This window comes from Vanellus vanellus (assembly GCF_965231255.1).
Source record: "Vanellus vanellus genome assembly, chromosome: 3".
Classification (NCBI taxonomy): Eukaryota; Metazoa; Chordata; class Aves; order Charadriiformes; family Charadriidae; genus Vanellus; species Vanellus vanellus.
In genome coordinates this window covers 55395429-55419739 of record NC_138907.1, presented here as the reverse complement: position 1 = coordinate 55419739, position 24311 = coordinate 55395429, and the positions used below count along the sequence as shown (strand labels likewise).

At 34.9% G+C, this 24311-nt stretch overlaps 1 protein-coding gene across 1 annotated transcript in view; it reads right to left on the bottom strand.

The window, feature by feature from the left end:
* ADGB (androglobin) overlaps positions 1–24311 on the bottom strand; it is a gene marked incomplete at its 5' end in the record, with an annotated part of 117023 nt that overhangs the window by 71418 nt on the left and 21294 nt on the right. Inside the window, 9 exons of the mRNA XM_082481754.1 lie at positions 1933–2023; positions 2805–2979; positions 5473–5567; positions 11526–11654; positions 13210–13412; positions 14937–15023; positions 16287–16426; positions 22457–22645; positions 23857–23928. Of these exons, the coding sequence (XP_082337880.1) occupies positions 1933–2023; positions 2805–2979; positions 5473–5567; positions 11526–11654; positions 13210–13412; positions 14937–15023; positions 16287–16426; positions 22457–22645; positions 23857–23928 (1181 nt within the window). The remainder of the gene's footprint in view (positions 1–1932; positions 2024–2804; positions 2980–5472; positions 5568–11525; positions 11655–13209; positions 13413–14936; positions 15024–16286; positions 16427–22456; positions 22646–23856; positions 23929–24311) is intronic.

Sequence of the window (24311 nt, the reverse complement as noted above, 5' to 3'; positions counted from 1 at the left end):
AATGAAATGCTAATACTTGCTATATATTTTTGGTGACTACCTGTTAATTAAATCACAAGAAATTAAATGAGCTGATTGTCATGGAAACTTAGCACATTAAATAAACTGTCCTTGACAAAACGGGGTAAGTTGACCATGAAGCAATCTACTAAATAAAAAAAAAAAAACAATATAAAATATGTTAACATGCAAATACTGCAAAATCTTCATTATTATTCTCTCATTCTTTAAATAACCTATTAATAGATATTGCTTAGAGTATCTTTATATATTTTTTCTCCTACTATTTGAAAACACACAGTAAGTAATTTAATGTATTTTTAGCCAGTAAAATGCAACTGTATCAGCAAAACAATGACATTCCCGGAATATTCCAGGATATTCCAAGGTCATTTCTTCCATGGACAAATAGTGCTGTTCCAAAAAAAAAAAAAAACACCTAACTAGTTTATTATCAACCCATGCAATCACGATGATCAAAATGCAGAACCTTTCAAGTATGTAACTTACGCCGTTTACTTAGAGATGTATGTAAAAAAAGGTGTACACGCCTTAAAAAAAAATAAACACACCTCTAAATTTACAAACTGTTGTTGCAGTCAGGCTGGAGAAAAGAAATATCCTCCAAAATAACATAAACCTTTTGGTGCTCACTTTGTTATGTGATACATTCACTTCTTCCTCTGTCAGGTGTTCAGTCAGAATAAAGGAGAGGAGATTAATAATTCTAGCAGTTGTCTACCAAAAGTTCACATTATAAACTGAAGCCTGACAGTAATGTAGTATGCAGGTGGGTCACAGTAAAAAACACACAAGGACTTAATACGTTTAATGGTAATCCTTCTTTTCTCATCAGTGAGCAAGTATTATGCTGAACGCTGAACCTTGACTAGAAGTGGTGTATACATCAATTTCTGAAACTTCTTTAAGACATCCTGTTTAAATACCCTGGTTTTCAGGGGTTTATAGGACTTCCAAACAGTCTTTAACGCAAGGCATTTATATAAAGTCACGTTGTGAGCATAAGCTGCTTCACCTGCACTCTCAGGCTTCTCATCACAACTATAATGAACAGAGAACAGCCTGTTTTATTCATAAACATAACCGTTAATTGTTCTCTGCCAAATATTCAACACCCATGAAAGTACTGACTGGCCAGTCAATGACTTCCTTGTCATGTGCAAGAATTGAACAAGACCCATAGTTTGAGGAAATAATTGAAAGATATCAAAGAATATTCCTATTTCTGTTGAATACTCTACATCTTTGTACCCAGAGTAGAGAAACAGGCAAAATGGTTTTGCCTGACAGATTTCCCTGCCCTTCCATGTCAGATGCCCTGAGAAGCGTGCATCCAAACAGGGGACTGTCCACACAGGGTGTGACAAGTAGGGACCCACCGCTCGGGTGTGTGCATGCCCACCTCCTGGTGGGCTTTCTTACCAGCATGTAGATTAGCAGATTGTAGGGAGTAGCATATAAAATTTACAGCATCCCAACTTTCATCTCCAACAGGAGGCGTGTGCAAGTAGAAGAACCTGCACTCCCAGAAGAGAAAGTGTGCTTGTAACCAAAAATGCCAGGAGGATGCATAAAATTGCATGTGTATTTCTCTGTGTGATTAGAAATTTTTGGGATTAGTTACAGAAAGGTGTTCAGAAGTTTGTAGGTGTTTATTAACATTTTGCAAACATCTGGTATAGCGGTTTATCTGTTGTATTGCTGATACTGATCCTAAATGTACAATTCACTGATTGACAATTAATTGTGTGACATCAATAGAACAAGAGAGCGGTCTGACCCTGATGTGCTTTAAACTACATGAATTGAGCAGTGTTGCCCTGTGACACAAGTAAACATATGACATTGTGGTTTCACAGTGAAACGGACCAACAGTAAGATGTTAAGGCTGAAACTACATTGAATACTTACATGTCTGTGGGTATTGGGATAAGATTCAATTTGTAATTAAAAAACAGACTAGCAAGCTCAATATATTCTTCAGGTTCCTTTACCACAGGCTCTGGAAAAAAGCAGCAACTTGTTAAATATATATTCATAAGAAATATTTAATACTATAATTTTGGCAAACAATTTCCATAGTGGATTCATGACCACTAAATAATTCTATTCTCCAAGTATCATCACGTATGCTTGAATGGAAGAGAACAACCAGGGGTGGCTTTAGTGACGTATCGTGAAAAAATTAACACACTGATGCTCAGCCTGCAAGGTATTAAAAGTGTTCTTAACATATATGCAAGATTATCCAAGGTAGCTCAGAACAACTATGGCAGCACATTCTGCCTTTGCTAATTTCCTCTGTTTCTGATCCCCATATATTTTGCTAGCTTGCCTGTAACAGTTTCATATTCAAGCTATCTCATATCCTGCATTTAACTCCATTATGCAGTATAGACAAACCCTAGAACAAGTTTACCCCTAAAGCTGAGTTGCTGTAGCAGGACTAGTCACATAATTTAAAGGTTTAAAAGGTGTTCAGAAGCTTTCATGGCTTTGCATTGGAAAGCTTCTGCGTTGCTTTGATAACTCTCCTTCTTCATTTTCTCCAGTAGAGTGCCTTTTCGGAGATGAATCAAAACACTTCTCAAAGTTTTTAAGAAATAAGAGGGCTAAGGTGAAGTAATACAAAATTGGAAAAAAAAAAAAAAAGAGAAAGAGTAATAGAGTAATACCTAGGGAAGTTCTATGGAAATTAAGCTACCAGACAATAAGTAGGGCTCTGAAAATGTTTATAATAATTAAAATGTAATTACAACTTTTGGAGGTTTGAGTAGACAAACCTTGAGGTTCAGATGTCACAACAGTTTCCTTTTTCTGACGGAAAAGCTTCCAACAAGGAACTGGTGGTGGTTGTGGTGGTGCTACCAGAGGACAAGACCTAGTTCTAGTAATCAGGACAGGATGGCTGTATATGTGGGAAAGACCATATTGCCTCAGCTTCTCTGAAGAATCAGCCTATGAAACAGAAAGATATTCTCACTGGGGTCAGCTCTCATTTCTCATTGTATCTCTCTCTCAAAAAAGAACAGTATGCACACAAAAGCATCTAACAGCTTGGACAAGAAATGAAGCAAAAATCATTCTCCTGACAAGGCTATCAAAAAACATTCTAATTAGGATTTGATATTCAGCAGAAAAAGTATAATTGAACAGTTAAAAGTGTTTACGTAGATTTTACTCTTCATAATAGATTCATCACTTCTTTCAACTTATTGATATAACCATATTCTTTTAGGCGCTGCAGAAAACATACATGTGAAGCAGAATGAAGAAAACAATAAGAACATTTTGTTTTAAATAAACATTTAAAAATATTTTTTTTCTGAGGAAAAACTCCTTACTTCATGCTGAATTTATAAAGCGACAGAATTCTAAACGCAGCTTGTGAAAGCTAGACAATTTGTGAAATCTCCATAATGTAATATCTTTTTGAAGCATCATTAAAGTTAAGATTTTTATCTCCTGGCTAACTTAGAAAACACACTAAAGGCACTACAATTGACCCATATACCAAAGCTCTTCGCAACAGACTTCAGAGCAATTTTAGAAATGGACATTGAGTGGTGCTCTTCCCATTAAAATAGTAATAGTCCAGTACTTAACATTTCTCACTACTGAAAGTTCTATTATAAGATTTGTACATCCTTTTTATTTTAAAAATACATCTTCTTTTGCTTGCTAAATAAATCACCCATAACTTATTTCTTGAACATGTTCATCAGCAAGTCTCTGATTGCTCCTGTCCATTGTCAAATGTTCCTGAGGTTCTATAATTACAAGCTGTAGAGAAGAATGTAGTTGGAGTTATTTAAAGGGAGACAATCAAATTAAACACATTAAGGTACACAAGGAATATATCAGCCCCATTTGATCTCTGAATTTATAAAGAGGTATTACAGGAGTGGTGACCAGGTACACACAGACTCAACTTAAAAATGCAAGTTAAAACCCAGAGATTATAAAGGAATTTGAAGACAAGCAGCTAGGTCCCATAAAGGGGAACTTGTCAGCTGCTGAGTAGGAAACACACCTGAATGACTCAGCTATTGATTTTTTTTCATTTTATTTGAGCAAACTTAAGACAATTAAATTCAAGCCACATCAATCCAAGGACATACACAATAGAAAGTACAGCAAAAAAAGATACTGCAAAAATTCTGGAGGGAAATTCTGCCACAACTGCAGCCAATGACAAAATTTCCTCCAAATTTAGGGAGCAACTCTTATACCAAACAATGAATCCACTCTTCCAAACTTTATTTATATTGATGTAGTACATCTCAGCCCCCAAAGCTTAGCTTGAAAAAGGGCTTCTTTAACTGAAGCCCACAAGAAGTTCACTACAGTTCTGTATTTAATTTCTGTCAACTTCCATTCTTCTATCAGTCTTTACTAAAATACATTTTTTAGACATATAGATTCATCTGCCTCATCCTATTTGGCCTGCCATGCCTCTTTTTCAGCAATCCCTATACCCTAACAACTGAAGCCAAGTTTGAGACTCAAGGCCCTATGTAGTAGGAAAGATATAACCCTATGTCACCATTTCCAGTTTCCTTTTTGATGACTAGCATTGCTTGTTATTAGCAAAGAGACAGGACTGTCTGAGACCTAAAATTAATATAAATAAAAATAAAATCACCGAGAACAAGCTAGTCTTCAAAACGGCATGAAATGCACAGAACAATTTTTAAAAAGAAAATAGTGCAAAAATTAAGAGCAGTAAAGCTTAACACCTGAAAACCATTTCTGGAAATTTTTTTATTTTATGAAGCCTATCAGTTTTATGAGAAGGCAGCTTAAATTTTAATGTTCTAATTATCATAAATATCATTTAAAAGCACAAAAATTAAATCTAATTAATAATCAACTCAAGAAAGCCTGCTCTGGCATTATAAATAGCTTTCTGTAGAGTGTGAGTGACTAAGTGGAAATTTAAGCATTGTTTTTACCCCAGCTGCATGAAGTGCTACACTGTCTCCAGCTGCTTTCAGCAGTTACAATACCAATGATAGAAATGGATATAAACATGCTATTTCTTATAGAACAACATATCGGAAAATGTATATCAGAGAAGTCACTAATTCTAGTCTGAAAAAATTTGAAATTCATGTTTTTTCAAGTAGACCTCAGAATAATTAGTCTTTCCATTCAGAAGTATCTCATGATGATGCGTTTTCTAGTCCAAATTTAGCCTCTCCCAGGAGACTTCAACTCCTGGGATCCAAAGGAAAGTGGAGTAAAACTGAAAAAATGAGCAGGGCTGTGGCAGGAAAACGCATGATCAGAATACAGAAGCGCGGAAGTATACATCTAACTGGTAGCGATTACCTGGTAACTGTTTCACTATAATTTTATTATTTCTGTTACAATGTAGTTGCTACAAAATAGAACACCCTGATAATAAAATATGTCATGCTTTCCTGTCCTGACAGCATAGAATCTTACCATCTGCCCTAATGAAAAAATATCCTCTTCAAACAAATGTAGCGGTATACAGCCAGCGTACACGGCCATTTCTGGCTGGGTTGGCACAGAAGACTCTACAGAGAAAATATTAACATGCTTTAGAACAGCGTAAACAGTAAATAAATGTTGTTCTAAGTCACCCTAAATTATTCGGCTTTCTCTGCCTTATTTTTGTTACTCTTTTCTTTGAGTGTTATGTCAGTCAAAACAAGAGCTCACTGGAAAGTACTTGGAAGAGAAGCCACGGATGGAAAAGCCACATTGTTTTTTAATCCTTGCCTATTTAGGCCATCAACAACTTTTGCATATTTTACTTCTTTTACACAAATGTATAACAGAAACTGCAACTTACAAATGCAACAGGGCAGAAGTAGCTCTCACCATTGTTCTTTTGTTTTTCTTCAAATTTTAAAAATACTAAATACTAGCATGAAGAACATGATACACATCGTCTGGGTAGACAAAGGGAAAACATAGTGATTGGCCAGTACCAGCCAAAGGCTTCTCACTGGTGAAAGCAAAATTTGACCTTGCCAACAAAAGGATCAAAACCCTGGCTCTGGCCACTCCTGCCAATGGATATGAAGATTGAGATAAGTAGTTTGAGAAACAGAGTGCTCGTAAACCAGGGTTACTGCTCTTACTCCTTCTGTCAAGGAGATCGAAAAATGGAGATAACGATGGCTGCTTCAGAAAGTATGAGGGGTGACCCCATAGTTCTTATCCTACATGCCTTATGGAAGCTTGTTTTCATGTAATTCTGCCACAGGCAAGGCATACAAGCAGGGGCACCTTCACTTTGTTACCCCTAGAAATCTGTTGCACTAGGCAACCAGGCAATCATCTCATACTTGTATCTGTGAAAGAAGCCCTTGTTAATTTCCGAATGATGAAGAAAAACCAAGGCTGTCTGGCTGACAGGCAGTTCACTCATGCTGTAGGCAAATTAAAAGTCTAAAAAATATAATAAATAAATAAAATATAGGTTTGTGGTTTGACCTAAAAGTCAACTCAAAAAGAAGGACATCTCTTTCTATTTTTCCTTTGTCATTTAAGAAAGCACGTGAAGACAGGATTTCTATACGTGGTTGTGACACCTGTTTTTCTTCACAATGTTTTCCCTTTGTTCCCTTCAGCTCCACCTCAAATATAGGATAATTGCATCCTAGTTTTACCTATGTTTAGTGAGCATTCAACTGGAAGTTGCTCTAAGAATAGGTATTTTCTTTGAAACTGAATTAAAAAGTGCTGTCTGCATACAAAGAAAAAGGGGAAAGGAAAAGCAAAGATAGATGTTCCAGCAAGTGGCTGGAAAATACAATTTCTCAGGTAGAGAATTTAGAAGGTATTCAAGGCTTTTTTCTTAAAGCAGTAACATATCTCTGCATCTTAAATATTTTTCCAGAAATTCAACTTCACAATTAAATATCAGCTGATGGTAAGTTACAGCTACTTTCCAGTGGATACTTAATATTTCTCACTGCATGGTTGTGATTCCCGTGTTAACCACAGCTCTTGCGTTAGCTGTGTGTTTCAACTTATTCAAAAGCCAGGCTATAATCTAGGTTTGATCTCAGTTGCTACTGACACATCTGATCTGTTACAAATACAGCAGTAGTAGCTATGATGTACTACACATTACAGAACAGTACATGCCACAAGGCACACCGATCTCCTTCTTTGTGAGAAGTATTTCTTGTATAAAAGTATTTAATCAAATAGCAGGTGGAATGTAAAGCTGTCATACTCAGTCCAGATGGGCTGTGAAATAAAACGGCCGCAGGGCAGACAATAAACAGTAATGAACAATTTATTAGAGCATGCAAATAATTAACCAGGCACACCATATTCACTTTAATAATACGATTACAATACCAGAAAGATTTTGTTTGTTATGCCAGTACCTTTTAACGATCATACATTATTTGATTCTTTTTCACCGTACAAATGATGAGCAGGATATACGCAGATTATTTGCCACCAAGTATGCTGTTGATGAGAGTGAATTCAGCATCCGGGGAAACTAGTTAAAACCAATAGCCTTGATAAAACTGTATTATTAGACGAAAAATATTATGACATACAGTACAACAAAACCGTTAGATTCAGTAAAGCCAATTATTTATATCCATCACTGTGGATTTAAGAATTCTGTGGTGCTTTGTTAAAGATTTCTGAATCCTTGTAGCTGCTTATTTTTCACATTTGCAGCTTTGCAAATTAATTTACAGAGAGTGAGTACTACACAACCTGAACAAATATTTCAGTCCCTGGGAGAAGGGAAAGTATCATTTGAATTGATCCATGTGATATACATATCCAGCCACTTAAAAAAGAAAGGCCAGGAATGAAAATTGTTGGTTTTAATAGTTCTTAACTGTTTTTATTTTTAAAGAAATCATAGGTTTTAAAGACTTGCAAAGAATTTTCTCACTGTATCTTAATGTTTCTCTTCAATATTTATTTGCCAAGCAAGAGGTGATGCTGAGTTTTAACTTTCCAAAACACTTCAGTTGGCTTTCAATAGCATTCTTATCAGGTGTGCAGATCATATGTTAACCTCTGCTGTTGTGTTAGGCATGGATTAACTTTGCCTATTGGAGGGTGTTTTTTCAGTGTTCAGAAAAATGACCCAGGTGCTTTTCCAAATTGACATAGATATTGCAGAATGATAATATGCATTTGAAAAAAACACAGATCAAAATGTTAGGCTCTGGTCCCTACTTATAAGAGAAAACTCTTCTGAATAGGCAAAAGGAAAATGAAAAGAACTTTACAGTTATGTTTTATGTATCTCATTGTCTCTGATGGTTAACACTACAGATCCACGTGTATAACTTCGGAAATGTTTAAACATAACAATAATAATCTCCCAACACTTCTGTGTCATAGAAAATATTATTATCTCTAATTACAAAACTGGTATCAAGGCACAATGAGACTTAGCAAAAATAAATGGCTGGTTTGTAGAACAAACTCCCAAATTCCTGGCTAGTGCCCTCTCAAATGGAACAGTATTCCCTTTCCAGCAGTTCAGAAATTATTAGGAAAATCATTCGTCTAGAAACATAAATGGAAAAAGTGGCGCGGTGGCTCTTTATAGGAACGAGGAAGCTCATACCATATCATCATAAAAACTCTTTATGGAATGAATGGAGTCCCTAGGTATGAAAGGAGAAATAATTACTAGAAGAAAAGGCTGATGAGTGGAAAAGTGCAGATTGTTTGCTAAAATGAGCCAGGAGGAACATATGAATCATCTACAAAAGCTTCCCGAGGACCGGCTGGCTGATAAGCCATAGGACTAAAGAGCTGTTTGCTCTCAGGACTGATCAGGCAAAGGGTTCGTTATTCTGCTGGATCCACACAATAGGATGAATAGAGAAACAGGTTCAATGCTTCAAGGATCCCGCAACTCATTGAATTTGGGGGGTGCAGCAGGCATTGATCTGAATGCACAAGTGATTCAGAACTATATTTATACATTTGTATTGGGTCTGGCTGGGATGGAGCTAGCTTTCTTCGGAGCAGCCCGAATGGTGCTCTCTTTTAGATACGTGACCAAAGTTGTGTTGATAACACACAAAGGTATCAGATATTGCTGAGCATGAAATCCTTCTGTTTCTCCCTGTGCTGCCCCAGCGAATATGCTGGGGGTGGGCAAGAGGTTCAGTACTTTTGATTCTCTGCCCCATCCCACTGGTGGGGAGTGAGTGTATGACTGGGTGGAGGCTTTGTTGCCAGACAGCATCAATCCACCACAATGTTATAACCCACACAAAATCAAAAGCCTGTAAGAGAAGTTTCCAAATACTTAGAAATAACTGGTATGTCGATATGTATGAAACTAAACCAGGTAATGAATATATAACACAATGAATACACAACACAAGAAACAGAAAAGGTTTTGCCATTTTGGAAGTAAAATATAAATGATATCAAGAGTAGTTAAATACCTCTTTAGAAATAATTCATATTTGCCACAGAAAGAAGAACGATTCCCTTAATGTCCTCACACTCAATAGGTGAAATAAGTGAAAACTTGCAGTAGGGAAATAAGCACTTTTATGGTGCTGGAAATTAAATACTTTTCAAGCCACTTACATAAAAAGAACCCCAAAACTGAAAAAAAAAACAAAAACACCCCAAACAAAACAAAAAAAAACAGACGAAAAAGCTGTTGCATTAAGTGAAGTCACTGTTACAAAATTCCCAAGAACAATTCAGAAACTTTTTACATCTACTGCTTCTGGAGTGTGACTTTGAACCTAGACCCAGTTTCAGATGTTACTTTATGTACAACAATGGTTCTACCGTCCTGGGCCACTCTCTCACAGACCTTCTGTCTCACAAAGCCTGCAAGCTTTCTCTTGTAGCTACAATCTCACAACAAAAATCTATTTTAATTCAGTATTATTTCAAATTGCAGTTACCCTTTTTTTTTCCCTCTCCGTCTAATAATCTTAAATTTGCTCCATACCTTACAGTCTCTGACTTTCCAATCTCCACATTTACTTCTGTTCATATTTTTATCAAGTTTATTAGTGAGATATCTACCTCTTACTCTTTCTCAGAACTCTTTTCTGGTTCAGACTTAGGAAAAAGGTTCTCTGATCGTTGTATTTACGCCCTGAACTAATAATCTTTCTAAATAACCTCTTCACAGGCCATTAACCAACTTTCAGAAAACAGTGCTTTAAATGGCAGAAAAAAGATCAAAATGTCATGTAGTTCTTCAAATGGGAGCACTCCCTGATGATTTTTAATGCTCTTTCACTCATTACGCACAATTTCTAGAATTCATCACTTTGATCCTTCTGCTTCACCTTTGCTTTCTTTTCCCCACAACGTGCTTGAGTATTAATCCCGTTCCTTATATTCATATGAAATGTCTCATTTTCTATTCCACAACTACTACCACTAAAGCAAACATTTGAAAATTTACTGCTGTTTAACTCTTTTAGTACTATATAAGGTAGAAATTTAAATTAATATATTTGCTAATGACCAATAGCAATATGGGTTTGATACAAATTAAATTAAAATTATTTAAACCACCAATTTTAATCAGGATTTAAATCAAGAAGCAGGAATCTGATTTACGTAGTGAGTTTCATTCTTGTTATATGTTTTTACTTTGTAGTTATTTACCCAAAGAAAGGTGCTCTGCTTATTCTTACCTATTGATTTGCAACTAGATAATATTCCAGTTGATAAATATGTTCCCTTCTGTTTGTCATATGGAAATGCTACATGTACGCAAATATAAGCAATGACAAAAGCAAATCAGCTTAATGTACATTTTTGAAGATTTTCTATACCTTATGCTAGTGAGCACGACATTTCATATTGATTGATTAGTTGATTAGTATTTAGTTGTGGTTTGTTTAAACTGTATTTAAAAAAAATAAAATTTAAAGGCACAAAGCAAGAATTTATTTTTATGCTATCGTTAATGTATCAATACAAAAAATAAATTCATCAAAATATATTTCCAGGATAAAAGAAACAAATTTATTAAACAATTAAATTATGGAGGGAACTCTAATGAATATTTCTGCCCTCCCTCCCGCCCTTCAAATAAGAAGCATTCCTGTTTTTTCCAATGACAATTTAATGAATAAAGTAGATATTGAACAAATACATTATTAGAGAGGAAGGGGGTTTTGATGGTTTGGTTTTAGATTTTTTGTGTGTTTTTTGTTTTCTAATACAGAAAGACAGTTACCACTAGAACAAATCTTGGTCCTACATGACTGGCCAGTAACTTCCAAATATTCTGCATAGATTTACTTTACCTTTTGACATCAAATAAAATTTACTGCACTACTATTCTTAATATAAGTTATAGGGATTTAATAGGCTAGAATGACTTCAGTCTGTAATGCAGCCTGTAAAGAACGGCAATTTTAAAAAAAAAATTAGTATATTTAACGTCCCCACAAATAAGTTCAAAACCAAATAAAAGCAAAGCCCTTTGCTTTACATATATGTCCTGTTTGTATTTTTAGTTTCAAAAGAATAGGACTTACTTTCAGTTAAGGCCTGAAGAGAATGCTGGGCTTCTGCCAACATCTGTGAAGACTGACGTGCTAACTTGTTTTTTTCTTTTTCTCCTTCTCTGTTTTTCTTCTTTCCAATTTCTCTCTGCTCTGCTTTTTCTATTAAGTAAAATAAAGATTAAATATTTTTCTTTTTCAGACACAAACTTTCAGTCATAGAGTCTCATACTGTGTAAATGCTTTAATGACATTTTAGATAAATTTAAAAAAAGGCAACCACAAACTATATGAACTCAGAAGAGTTGAGATACAATAAAGAGCCAATATAATTCAGTTTAAAAAAAATAAAAAAGAAAAAATAATTCTTAAGATATAAATGCAGATTTACTGAGGAGGGGCCAGGAAGACTTCAGTCCCACCTTCCAGTTAATGCACAATGCTCATGTACTACTATAATGTTTGGAAATCCTGAATGCCTGGCACTGTGTCCAATATTTTCTTCATGTCCTTGCTGCTGTGCATCAGTAATTTCCCAAAAATTCTAACATAGGTGAGGTATAGGTTCCCAATGGACGTGGAAGAAGAAAGTCTCACACAGTCATAACCCTCTTTCAAGTCTTAGAACTTAGACTATAGAAAAATATATTTCCAATGAAAAAAAAAAAAAATCCCAAACATTAATAGAGCATCTGAACAGACCTTGTGTAGTCTCACAGTTGGAGATTAAAGAGCTGTATCGTAACATAACGCTTCCCTGATTCTTAGCTGTTTCAGCTACTAACAGAATTTCTAACTCCTAGGCAGGGTTAAATTTACAAAGTTTTCTGGGAATAAATTACAGAACCCTGTTGGACAAATGACAGTGCTGTTCTGAGTGGCTGCATCCCTGTACGTGTTCATTCCAAACTCTGAAATATCTACTACACTGCTGGGTGGGTCATAAAATGACAGCAAGAATTCCTAAGAAGAGAGAATATCCCCTGAGCCAGGTCTTTTCTAATATTTTTACAACACTTTTGACATTAGGACTTAGCATTTCGGATTCAAAGTGGGGAAGGCAGGGATTATTTTGTTTAAATCTAGGTAGAAATGGAAATTTTAGTATATGATTTGCACTTTCCAAAGACATTAGAAGTGTTGTGAAATTGCATTCATGCCTCCAAGTTAAAAACAGCAGCTAAGAAAACTGTCTCAAATATAAACATTGAAGAATATATTAGAACAAATAAGTTTCTAAACCTAAGTTTTTTTCATTTGAATGTAAATAGGATTAGCAGTTGAAGAAAATTAATACCTATACCTAGTAGCATAAACAGAAAAGTTGCTATAAATAAAAATGCAGGTAGTCATTAGAATGTACTTGTCAGAACCCCCTGTAGGTAATCACGCTTTGGGGAAACTGTAACCTCTCTGATTGTTATCCCTCTGCAAGGAACCACTCTTTAGAGAAATGGCTGTGACACAGACCTGAACAAATCTCTGCCATAAAATGAAGCTGTTTTCATAAAACAAGAGACTAATAGATCTTCTAATGAGATCTATAGTTAAACCAAAACTTTTTTAAATTTACACCACTGCAACATGTTCAGTGAAACAACAACAAACCCACAGACTTGCATGTGGCATAATAAAGACATACAAATTCAAACCCGGTGGTTATGTTAACTTTATTTATGCTTGGCCTACAAAGATACTATTACCTAAAATTACAGACCTTTGCCAATTTTATCAGCTTTCTCTGCTTTCTCAAGTTTATCTGACTGCTTGTTCACAGATAAAACTTCATTTTTTAACTCTGTCTCTTTAGGTTTTGTATCTGACTGATGAATACCAAGTTCTGGAGTTTTCTTATTTGGCAACTTGAATTCTGGCACAATCTCTTTCAAAAAGCCCCAAACTTTGTCCAAGTATCCAGGCCTTTGAGAAAGAAACACACATATATGTCAATGATATATAATCATATAGAAAAGAAAGGGCAATTTTCATTTAGACAACACTAAACTACAACTGGTCCAACTTTTAGAAAAGTTACTAGGTTATTTTAGTAAATAAAATACACTTGCCTGATTTTGTGTATCAGCCAATTTGTTAAGAAACAGAATAGGGACAGACCCATAAAGAAAGAGATGGTGGTTAGAGAAGCACGTAAATAAAGCATCCTGTCTAAAGCTGTTTAGGAGACAAAAGTCGCAGCAGGGAAATTTGCAGACCATTTTGCAAGTACACTGTATAACAACTTGATTCTGGCTGCGTACATTAAAAGCCTTCTCAAAGTTACTTCCAAATTAGGTTTTCCTAACTGTTTCAGCAAAGGTAGTTCCATGCCTCTTCCACTGATTCCACTAGCTACAACAGCTTTTTGACATGATATGACAGTTGCAGACATACTGGTTCTTCACAGAAACTCAGTGATTCCAGAAATAATCTAAAATAGCTCATCTTATACTACTATTGCAAGAACTCTGTGGTATTCACATTTTCTTATTCCAGAATATACCATATTTGCATTAAGTGCCATAGTCATGAATACTGTTTTTTTGCTGTTGCAATCGTAAAACTAACTACAGAAAGAAACAAAATTTAGGTTACTTAAATTTCTAAGTCCATGGGCTAGACACATGCTACTGCAAGACACGAATATATCAAAAACCTAAATTGCAAGCATAGCTTGGGATTTAAAAACTGCTGAAATAAGGGCTAAAATAGCCTTTAACTGAACTTATTTACTACTGAAATACTGTTACAAATTAACAATTACATCTGAATAAATTATATATAAACCAAAACTATTTGTTATGTGTGTATTCATTAAAATGTATACATCAAAAGGCAAAAACGTGTCATTTAAAAAAAAAATTAAATATTTAGTGCCTGTATCCTGGCCATTCTTTCAGTAAAAAGATTGTCAAGCTGGAAAATTAGAATCCCTGTTCTCTAAAACCACAAAATGGACTTAGAACACACAGAAAACAAGAAAAAAATGTTGGAAATCAAGGTATATCTACTGTTCCAATTTAAAAGGTGAAAACACCATACTTGATTACTTCCAAATTCATGATGTATACTCTCTATAGTACATTCAGATATAAAGTTACTATTATTATTGGCAGACATTTTGTATCCATATAATAGATGAAACATAGATTTCTCTAACCCTGTTTTCACCAGTGTTTAATATTACTTAAAAATAAATTAATTTTATAAAGAACAGGCATCAACTTAACATGATAAATGGTTTTACAAGCACCTGTATGACCTAAAAGAAAAACACAATAAAACTGCATTCCTTGAAGGTGCGTTTCTCAACTGCCAGAAGTAAAAATCATACACTTCTCAAAATTGATGCTGAAAGACTTTTAGGGCTCAGCTTTATTTTTCATAATGCCAATAGAATTAAATATTAAACTACTAATACGTAAATTATTTAATAGAAGAACTTACTGAAGAGGAATAACTTCCGGTATCCATCCGGTCAGTGTATGTAAAACTGTAAATTCCTCCAACTCTCTTTTTCCAGTTTCATGTATACTGTAAGACAAAAGCAGACATTATACAGAATTACAATATATTCAACTCACAGTAAACTCTGCAGTCTACGTTGCTTTCTGTAGGAACAAGACCATACACAAGCAGAATGGCTTGCTGAAAAACAAGTCGTGATTTGCAGTTTTAGGAGTTTTCCAACCCACTGCTGACTGCTAGCATACAAAGTCAAATTTGGTTTTATGCCTTTGCATCGGGCCTATTATTTTAGTGTCCCCTCCAGTACAACCGCATGGTTTCGACAGTGTTAACAAGCATACTATGTATACTTGCACACAGTAAAGCCCCTGATTGCAGGGTTGGAGATGCGTGTTTGAAATCCCTCATGCTAGCAGGGGGATATGAATCTAGAACAAAAGTTGGCTGCATTTCCAGTGGACCACACTCCACTCCTTCAAACCGATAAAGTCTCCTACTTTCTGGAGAGATCTACTGTCTGTAGATCCTGAGAAGACCAAGGCTAAAGATGCCAGCGCTGGGCCATGACTAAGTCTCGTGCTCTGGAGAAACACAGTATTTCATACATGTTCCTGCAAAAAGAGTTTCCTAATGGGCAGCTCCAGGCAAGTCCCCGGCCTGTGTGGAAGTACTTTAGATGACTCTTCCAACAAACATAACCTGATATGACCAGAACAGGGAAGCCTGACTACCCAGATCAGTGTTTTGAATTATTTTGTGAAGGTCAGTCATTCAAACGCTTGGTGTTCATTGCTCATCTCATAGGAATCTATGGCCGTAATTGTCAATGATTTGCACCATGGGCTACCTTCTACCTTCCAGGTCAGTTTTAGGGAAGCGGATCGACATACAGCCCACAACAGCAGAACTATAGCAAAAGCATCAAAAGCAGCTTACAATACTCTATTTTCAATACTGGTTAAGTCAATACTAGTTAAGGCTGACAAACTTCATTAAATCTTCTTGGACATTTCCATTTGGCAGAAAACTGCATGTGAAGTTTTTAGGAATAACCGCAAACAGATAAATCAAATAGGGAGAGCACTCCAGTTTCTTTGCTAAGTTTTTTGTGCATAAGTATACAGACACACATGTAAAAAGGAAACACTGCACCCCCTGGAGCTCCAGGGGACCTTGCTTTACTGATTTGCTGTGTCACCTTTCAGAAAAGTGTATATTTGTCATTACAAATTTTTTAGCAAAATACATTTCCCATGTATACCAAAACAACTTTTTGCAAATTCCATGTGACTTCACAAAACAAACTGGAAGTGAGCTGACCAAACATACCTAGTATTTGCCAGCTTAATGATAGCTTTGGACAGCAACATTGGCCAAAGTTCAATTTGACAGGTTGTGGCTGGTAGTAATAAATTATCCTCTTCATTGAAAGGCATAGTGTCATCCACAGTGATCTTTCTCCAGCATCCCTATGATAGGGGAGTTGGGGAAGAAAGAGAGAAAACACGGTGTTTGTGGGCTGGAAACAGAACACATATGTAAGAGAACTTTTAATGCTCTCCCAAGAACCCAGTTCTAAAGTAATCTGATTTACATTACAGATGGCTTTAAAAGAAGTTCTCATGTAATTTCTGAGAAGCATGGAAACAGTCTTCATTGCATTTTATTACTGCTCTGACTTATTTATTTCAGAGATTGATCTAATTGCAGCTATTTCCAAATATATTTCCTCTCGTATATGTAGTCCATACACACGCATCCGTTGTTGTTTCTTCAGCTGCCATGACAGATGTCTGAGAAACAGTAATACATAAAAAAAGGCTTAACTAAGATACAGGTTTTGCAAATGCCTCTTTAAGGTCTTAGTCTGGAAAATATTTGTGATGTAAGTAATCCTCCTTGCTTCCCAAGAACTACCTGGGGATGACGGTTGCAGTGGTTAGTGTGCTGGAAAGCATTAAGATTTTACCTTATAAAACACTACAGGAAACAACACAAAATTACCAATTGTAACAAATATCGATATTTAATGGATAAGAAACAAATAAGAAAAGACAATGATGTCTCCAATACCAGATATTTCATTACTAAATTGAGCTAGTATCCCACAAAATAATCTTCCCTATCGTTCTCCAAAAAAGTCTCTATCCTAGTGATTAAGACATAATGAGAGGCAAAGGAATTAGTGGGGCAATAGCAAGTACTTTGAATGACCAAATCACTAAAATGTTCACCATACTTTATCAGAGAGGGCAAAATTGCTGCTCTATTCTTGTAACTAAACTGTGGCTTCAATCTGAAAGGCCCATCCATTAACTCTACATGAGTTCTATAGGTTTCAGAAGAAAACAAATTTAGGCCATATGGCAAAGATACTCAAAAAGCATAAAACAGGTGAATATTTTTTTAGATAGAAACTATGATACTCAAAAAACATAAAATAGGTGAATAGTTTTCTTGGATAAAAACTGTTTGCTGACAGCCCAAACTAACTTTTTAAGATTTCCCAAGTTTGAAAAGGACCTAGTAAGGGAAATGATCTCATCTTTCAGTAACAGCTGAAGTTTAATAGACCGAGCAGTAAAAATTGAAAAGTAAAGGAAAAGATTGAGGACGTATTTGGTTTTCTATGGCTCGGGACATTTTTTAATTCAGAGTATTCTGTGCGTGTAATTCTTAAAAGACAATAGTATTTTTTGCAAATGTAGCACCATTAAAAAAAAATTTTCTCCTCTTTACCAATTGCTTGCCATTTATACTTAATAAATAATAGAATCCATATTGCAATTATTTTGCATCAGTGATAAGCTTTTCATAGCATTTTACTATTAACTCTAAAATCAATTATGCTGGTTTAAGGAGATAAGAGACCAAGAGAAAGAAAAAAAAAATATGTGGGGCAGAAGGTTTATGGATAGAAAAAGAAATGTATAGATGAGAAAAAGTGGAAATAAAGAAACTAATTCAATAAACCTCAAGAATGCAAAGTGAAAGCAGGATGTGGGGTGGAACTGAAAGAATATTGTGCCAATTATATGAAAAATTACTATCAACAGGTTTGATCTGGTTGACAACAATCCCCTCAGGACTCAATCCAGAATTTTACTGAAACTAGTTCATTATTCTTCCACTGTGCTTTCTTTCCCTTTTCATTTATTTTTCTACTTTCTCCTGTGAAATCTGTTTCTCCTCTATCTCTATTGATATTTGTCTTTTCTCATTTGCACATTTTCTTTCATTTTCCACCATTTGACCCTCTTTTTTCTCCCTGTTTTTCTTTCTGTGAAATCCAGCTGTACAACCAGAGGAAAAGAAATTAAATAAACCCAAAGGCCCAAAACACAACAAAACCAAAACAAAAGCGACAAAGAAACTAAACCACCCTGATAACTCTTTTATCTGCTTTAAAATGCAGTCTTTTATCACATGAATACACAACCTCTGCAGCATTAAATTCACACACAGAATAACGTCCTCTGCTGAGGAACCTGGGCAACATCATTTCTGCCTTCTCAAACTCATGCAACTTGTATTCCCTATATGAGTATAAGTTATTCCATATGTGGAGGCAGTAGTAAGGGATGAGGAAAGCAGAGGCGTGTAAATCAGCTAAGTGCTCCTCCTTACAGGAAAGTTAAGAGATTCTTCCGATTTTAACTGCTTTCCCATTTCTTCCTCAGTGCTGGCTAGCTAACGTGTATCAATAGCAAGCTGCATGAAACTTCCTTCTAAGAAATCAGATTTGATCTGTATTGTATTAGAACTGTAAGTTTTTTCTTGATACAAATACACGGTGTAGGATTATTTAAAAATAAAATGAATATACTCAGGGTTAAATTCCCTCTCAAGAGACATGCATCAAACTGCAATGTGCACAAGTGCAGCCATTTGAAAGCTCTCCCCAGCTTTGTTTGCATTTATTTTCATTCCAAAAGATGGACAGATTTATAAATGATTTAACAGGGTGATGGAGAAGCAAAATAAATCCCTCCTCACTTTTATTCACAGGAACTTTTTATACTATAACCACTAAAGAAATGGTTTCCAGTGCAGAAATAGAACATGAGCAATTTTCAAAGGGTCACAGAAGTGTTTGAGTAATTATTTTGTATTTGTAACTGTAGAGATTTCTGAAAGAACTCTGCGCTGAGGTGTTTCTAAGTGACATGCTGCACGCAACTGCAAGGCTCTCTCCGCACCTCCAACAGGAAGCTTGGCCAGCTTATCCATCTGAGGCACTGACCTGCTGCTGTCCCTCTCCAGGAGCATCCCCTGCTGCAGATGTGATGCAAGTTCCTTCAGTCTGAGGTTTTAAAAACATTGTGAGATGGAAAGTTTGTGCCCTCTCCTTTTGCAGAGCAACACTAATTATCTCAAGTAATGGTAAACTGGAGACTTGCCACAAGGACCATTAGGAAAAAAATATCTCTTCACCAAATTATATATATATACTCTTCCTCTGCTTTGGTATATTTTTTGTCTCCTATTGTTATGTATTTAAGTGTTGTCCTTGAGTATTCTTACCTGGACTATTACAGTCCATCTTCCAAATCCTTCCATTAACCACATCAGTGCTTCTCACAAACACAGTCCTCACAAAACCTTTTTCTCCCCAAATTTAAGAGTTTCATTCTTACACTTTTTGTTGCTCTGTCTTTTGACTGTCTCCTATTGGCTGAGAACATCTTCCCCAGAGACCTCTATTTTTTATTTTAGCTTTTTACAATGGGTCAAAACCAAAAAAACCCTCCAGGTTGTTCTTTCCTGATTCTCCTCTTGTCCTCTTGCATTTCCTTCGGCCTTTGGTTGTTCCACTTTACTGTATGAGGGTTTTTTCCATGCATACATATTAATAACATTCTCCCAGATAGCAAAATGAGCAAATTGTTTTTTTCAATTACTTCATCACATTTTAAGGACATGAAGTAATGTTGAATATACCATTTCCCTCAAACATTTTTTTAATATTTAGTTGCCTTTTCTTCTAATTAATTATACCATATTTTGGATTGAATTTATCTAAAGTCAAATTCTAGCTTTTTGTATTTCATTACAAAGTTCTCCACCAGGATTATCTTCTTTTCCATTTGTAACTAAACTATACACAGTGCCTTTGCAACCTCTATTAAGCTGGAAGAGACACAAGTTAAACACATGACAGTGTAAAGTCTAAATGATACTGAAACTTTGGAAAAGAATCCAGGTGTCACCCTTTGGTGTTTGGTCCCATGACATACGTTTTTTCAGAGCAGTCAAAGCTGTAGTCATGGAACTTGCCTTGCAGAAACTGGGAGTTTTAGTCCTTAACAGCTGCGAAAGAACGAACTTACAGTTCTTCCACTTCTTAATAAGTGCTCTAACCATCACATTTTATGCAATAGGAGAGGTGGCAGCCATCTGATAAAAGATAGGAGCTCTCTATCTTTTCATGCACTCCCACAGAATAATCTGATTCTTGGTATCTGCACAGACAGATGTACCTAATACAAAGCCCTAAGTCAGCTGCTTAACCTCCAGGAAAACTCTCAGAAACCCTGAACTTTTGTTTCACTAATTCTGATAGCTCTTCGCTTAACATGTGAGACAACTTAATCACCCTTGGAAAAAACCCACACCTATCCCCATTGACAAATAACAGACCAGTTCATTACCTAAATTCATCTAAATTCTGCTGCTGTAGACAGTTGGTGTGGTGATGCCTAAAGCAGGTATCTCAAAAGCAGGCACTCTGAATATGTCCAAAGCTTACTCGGATCTACTGATATCAAAATATTTAATTTGAGCATCTGAAGCCTCTAAACCTGCTCTGTTAGAGATAGTTATGTTTGTTTGATTTACAATGTGCCAAGGAAAAGATATATCTCTGTCAGCCTTCCAATGCACAGAATAAATATCCATTGAATAACTGCTTGTAGGTGTTTTATTTCTTAACATTGCTGTTTGTTTTTATTATCACTTGTGATAGCTTGTTTTTAAATATCATATATCAATATTATTAATAAACAAATTTATTTAGTACCTTTGGTCTGCTTAATCAGCTGTCTGCATTGTCTTAGCTGTTCACTTCTATTCATGAGCATTGATTTTTGCTTTTTTTAAAAAAAAAAAAAGCTTTTACACATTCTTTAGTTTTGTTTCCTTTTTTATGTATAACTTTTTTTGATTCCATGAATTCTATCTTTTCAGAAGTCCAATGGGATGCCTTTGAATTTTCATTAACACTTCCAACTTTATGTTTCTAACTGACTGTGTCAAAAATATTTTCAAGTTTTGGCAACTGGAAGTTTAATAGCGTCAATTGTACGTCTTAAGTGTTTTGTGATATGTTCCGTTCGCAAAAGACAAATGTAACCAGAACAAGCCCAACAAGACAGACAACTTCTAATTTTTAGGTCAGTGATTATTTCTTTGTCTATTCATATGAGGTTCAATATTAAATTAAGTGTTCCCTGTTGACGGTAAAATGCATTAAGAAGTTATTGTCTGTTATCATTAGGAACTCCGCAGGATGCTTTCATTTTACAAGTACATCTTCAGTAACTGGTCCCCACACTGGAAGGCTTTAATCACCTTTAAATACAATTGGATATGAATAGCTCTGTAAATTCAGCTGAGTTACTTAAACAATAAAAATCATTCTTAATCCTAATGAACCAGAGTTGCAGGACACTCATCTAACTCTACTATTCGCACCAAACCTCCATATTCTATCATTCACTACACAAGACAGAAATATTTTGCCTATTCTCTCAAAACAATTAATGGACAAACACACAAAAAAATCAGCTGCTGAAGTTAAGATTGAAACAAAAATGGAATATAAGTTACTGAGTGAGAATTTAAATCATACGTAAAATCCATAAAAGGATACGTGATTTAGAAATCAAACCCTGTAAAAATAGGATGTCTAATATCATACACAGCTTAAAAAACCTAAAAATGGTGAAAATTAATTACTTCTTAAAACAACATTATTTTAACCACTTACATATGATACAGAATGAACCTCTGTCAAATGTATTGAAATTGTGCTTTGGGCTAAGGGATGACATTGAAAACCGCTGTCTGACACAAAAAAAAAAAGTCACAAGTATCAGAAAAGGAAAGTTATTTCAATAGATAGCTTGAATATAAGCAACATTAGCAACTACCATGACTGGATACTCTTTCTAAAATGTAATAAACAAATGAACTCAAATGTAGTACCTTGTTGCAATTCCCAGAGGAAAAAAATCTCCTAAAAATCAGCAAAATTCTATATAATCTACAAAAAAATAATATTGCCTTCTCAAGTAATAGCTCTGTTTTATCAACTTCTAAGTTGTACAAAAATTACATGAACTGTAAAAGGCATTTCTACTAACATGCATCAACAATTTGTCAACATTTCTACTCCTACAAACAGATATATTTTCAATAATAATAAATACTTACCCTAACCATTAAAATTTGCCATGCGAGCTGCACAGATTTATATATTGTTGGTGGGAAGTACTCACCATCCAATAAAGTTTCACTACATATTTTCCATAGCTATTGTACAGTGGCATGTGTCCCCTAGTAGCTTTACATAAGGCATAAATGTGTTCCCACGGTTTCCAAAATAGTGTGGATGTTCCATCACTTAAGGCCTTTTCATTATATACCCTCCAAACTGCATAAATTTCACTTATAATCCATCTCATCAGCTGAAAACAGAGAAAAATAGAAAAAAAGAAAATCTACTTACATCTTTTAGAAAAATGAAATCAAGTTATATCAAAGAATATATATAAAGATATGATCAAAGAATAACAAAGACCCTGTTTTATATGGAGAGGTAACATAAAGAATAGCTATGGTTTCTAGCAAAAATTAATTTCGGTGGTACAACTTTTCTTAAAATCATCATAATATCTATTTACAAGAACACAAAACTTCATGAAACTAAGTAAAGGCACAATATAACGCATGCTGTTCATCATTTACCAAAGAAAAATGAGGACATACGATTTCAAAATAAACTATGTTACAGGACTTGCGAACTGTCACTTGTTTAATGGCTATTACTAGATATAGGTGCTAAAAATTGGTATTGGCTTTAAGACTTGTTATATGTACCCAGTAAAAAACTGTTCTAAATCATTAAAATTATTTAATAATTTTTAAAATTTAAAATAGAAGCTTTAACTAATCATGCTTTCGTGCATATGTTTTTCTAACGTGCAGATTTCTGATGTATGCTATAGTTTCACAAGTATTACCAGACTGCTACAATGATTTATATAAACAAGAATGAGAATAAGCTTTTACTACAGGAAACTTGCCCTAAAATTAATTAGTGGTTCTGTGGACAGCAAAATTTACATCATCTGTTTCCTGGTGGCTTCTCCCTATGCAGTTTCTCTGGTGCTGAATTTCAATTTTGCATTGAAGCATTGAATGAAACAGAAATCATGAAAAATATTACATTCAGTAAGGCATGCAGATTCCTTGGTTCTACCTGCTTTATATTTTCCCCTGATCTTTAGCAATTCAGTAAACATTTATTCAACTCTGGAGAAAAGGAAAAGACTGGCTCGGTGACAGACATTTGCACATACATGCAGGCACACTAAGAACATGACTTCAGGAAAGTTTGAATGAAAAATATAAATCCTTTTTAATATAGCTTTTATTTGCTCTTATCTTTAGAGAACATTATCCAGTAATAATTTTTCTAGTTCATACACTGTGTATTTTTTCTTTAAAAAAAATCATGTTTGGAAGATCTCTTACCATCATAGATATAATTTTTCAAATTCTAAAAAAGGTAAACACTAATTATACAAGTCTAGATGACTTCTTGCCATTTTATTCCCACTATTCTTTTTTCACATAAAAAAAAATTATAAAGGGATATTAATGTATTTCTACCTACCTCACTACAAAATATATGCTCATTCGCTGAAAAAAGGTCAAATGAAGCTTCATTTTTGACAACCACAGGAATCTAGAAGAAAGTAAATTAGTTAAGTCCATAGCTAAATTATCTCGAAAAAATTAAATGAACACTAATGTTTAACAGCAGTGACATACAAATGTTAGAGATTTTGCAAACACTCGTTAGGCATTTGTAAACTAAAGGTCGCCAGTTTGGAAATCTTGTAGCTGATTTCGTATTTCTTAATAAAAACTTCTTAAAATGTAGATATTCAAAATCTTTAAAAAAAATCATTATTTTTACAAGGAGATTTAAAGAGAACCAAATGGAATAATTACATAAATAAATTGAGATTCCCTCAATTTATTCATAATATTTGCAGTTCTGCATTTAAATCACGACCATAACGCTGTCTCATACTTTGACATTTCCTTGCCCTCCCCCCCAAGATT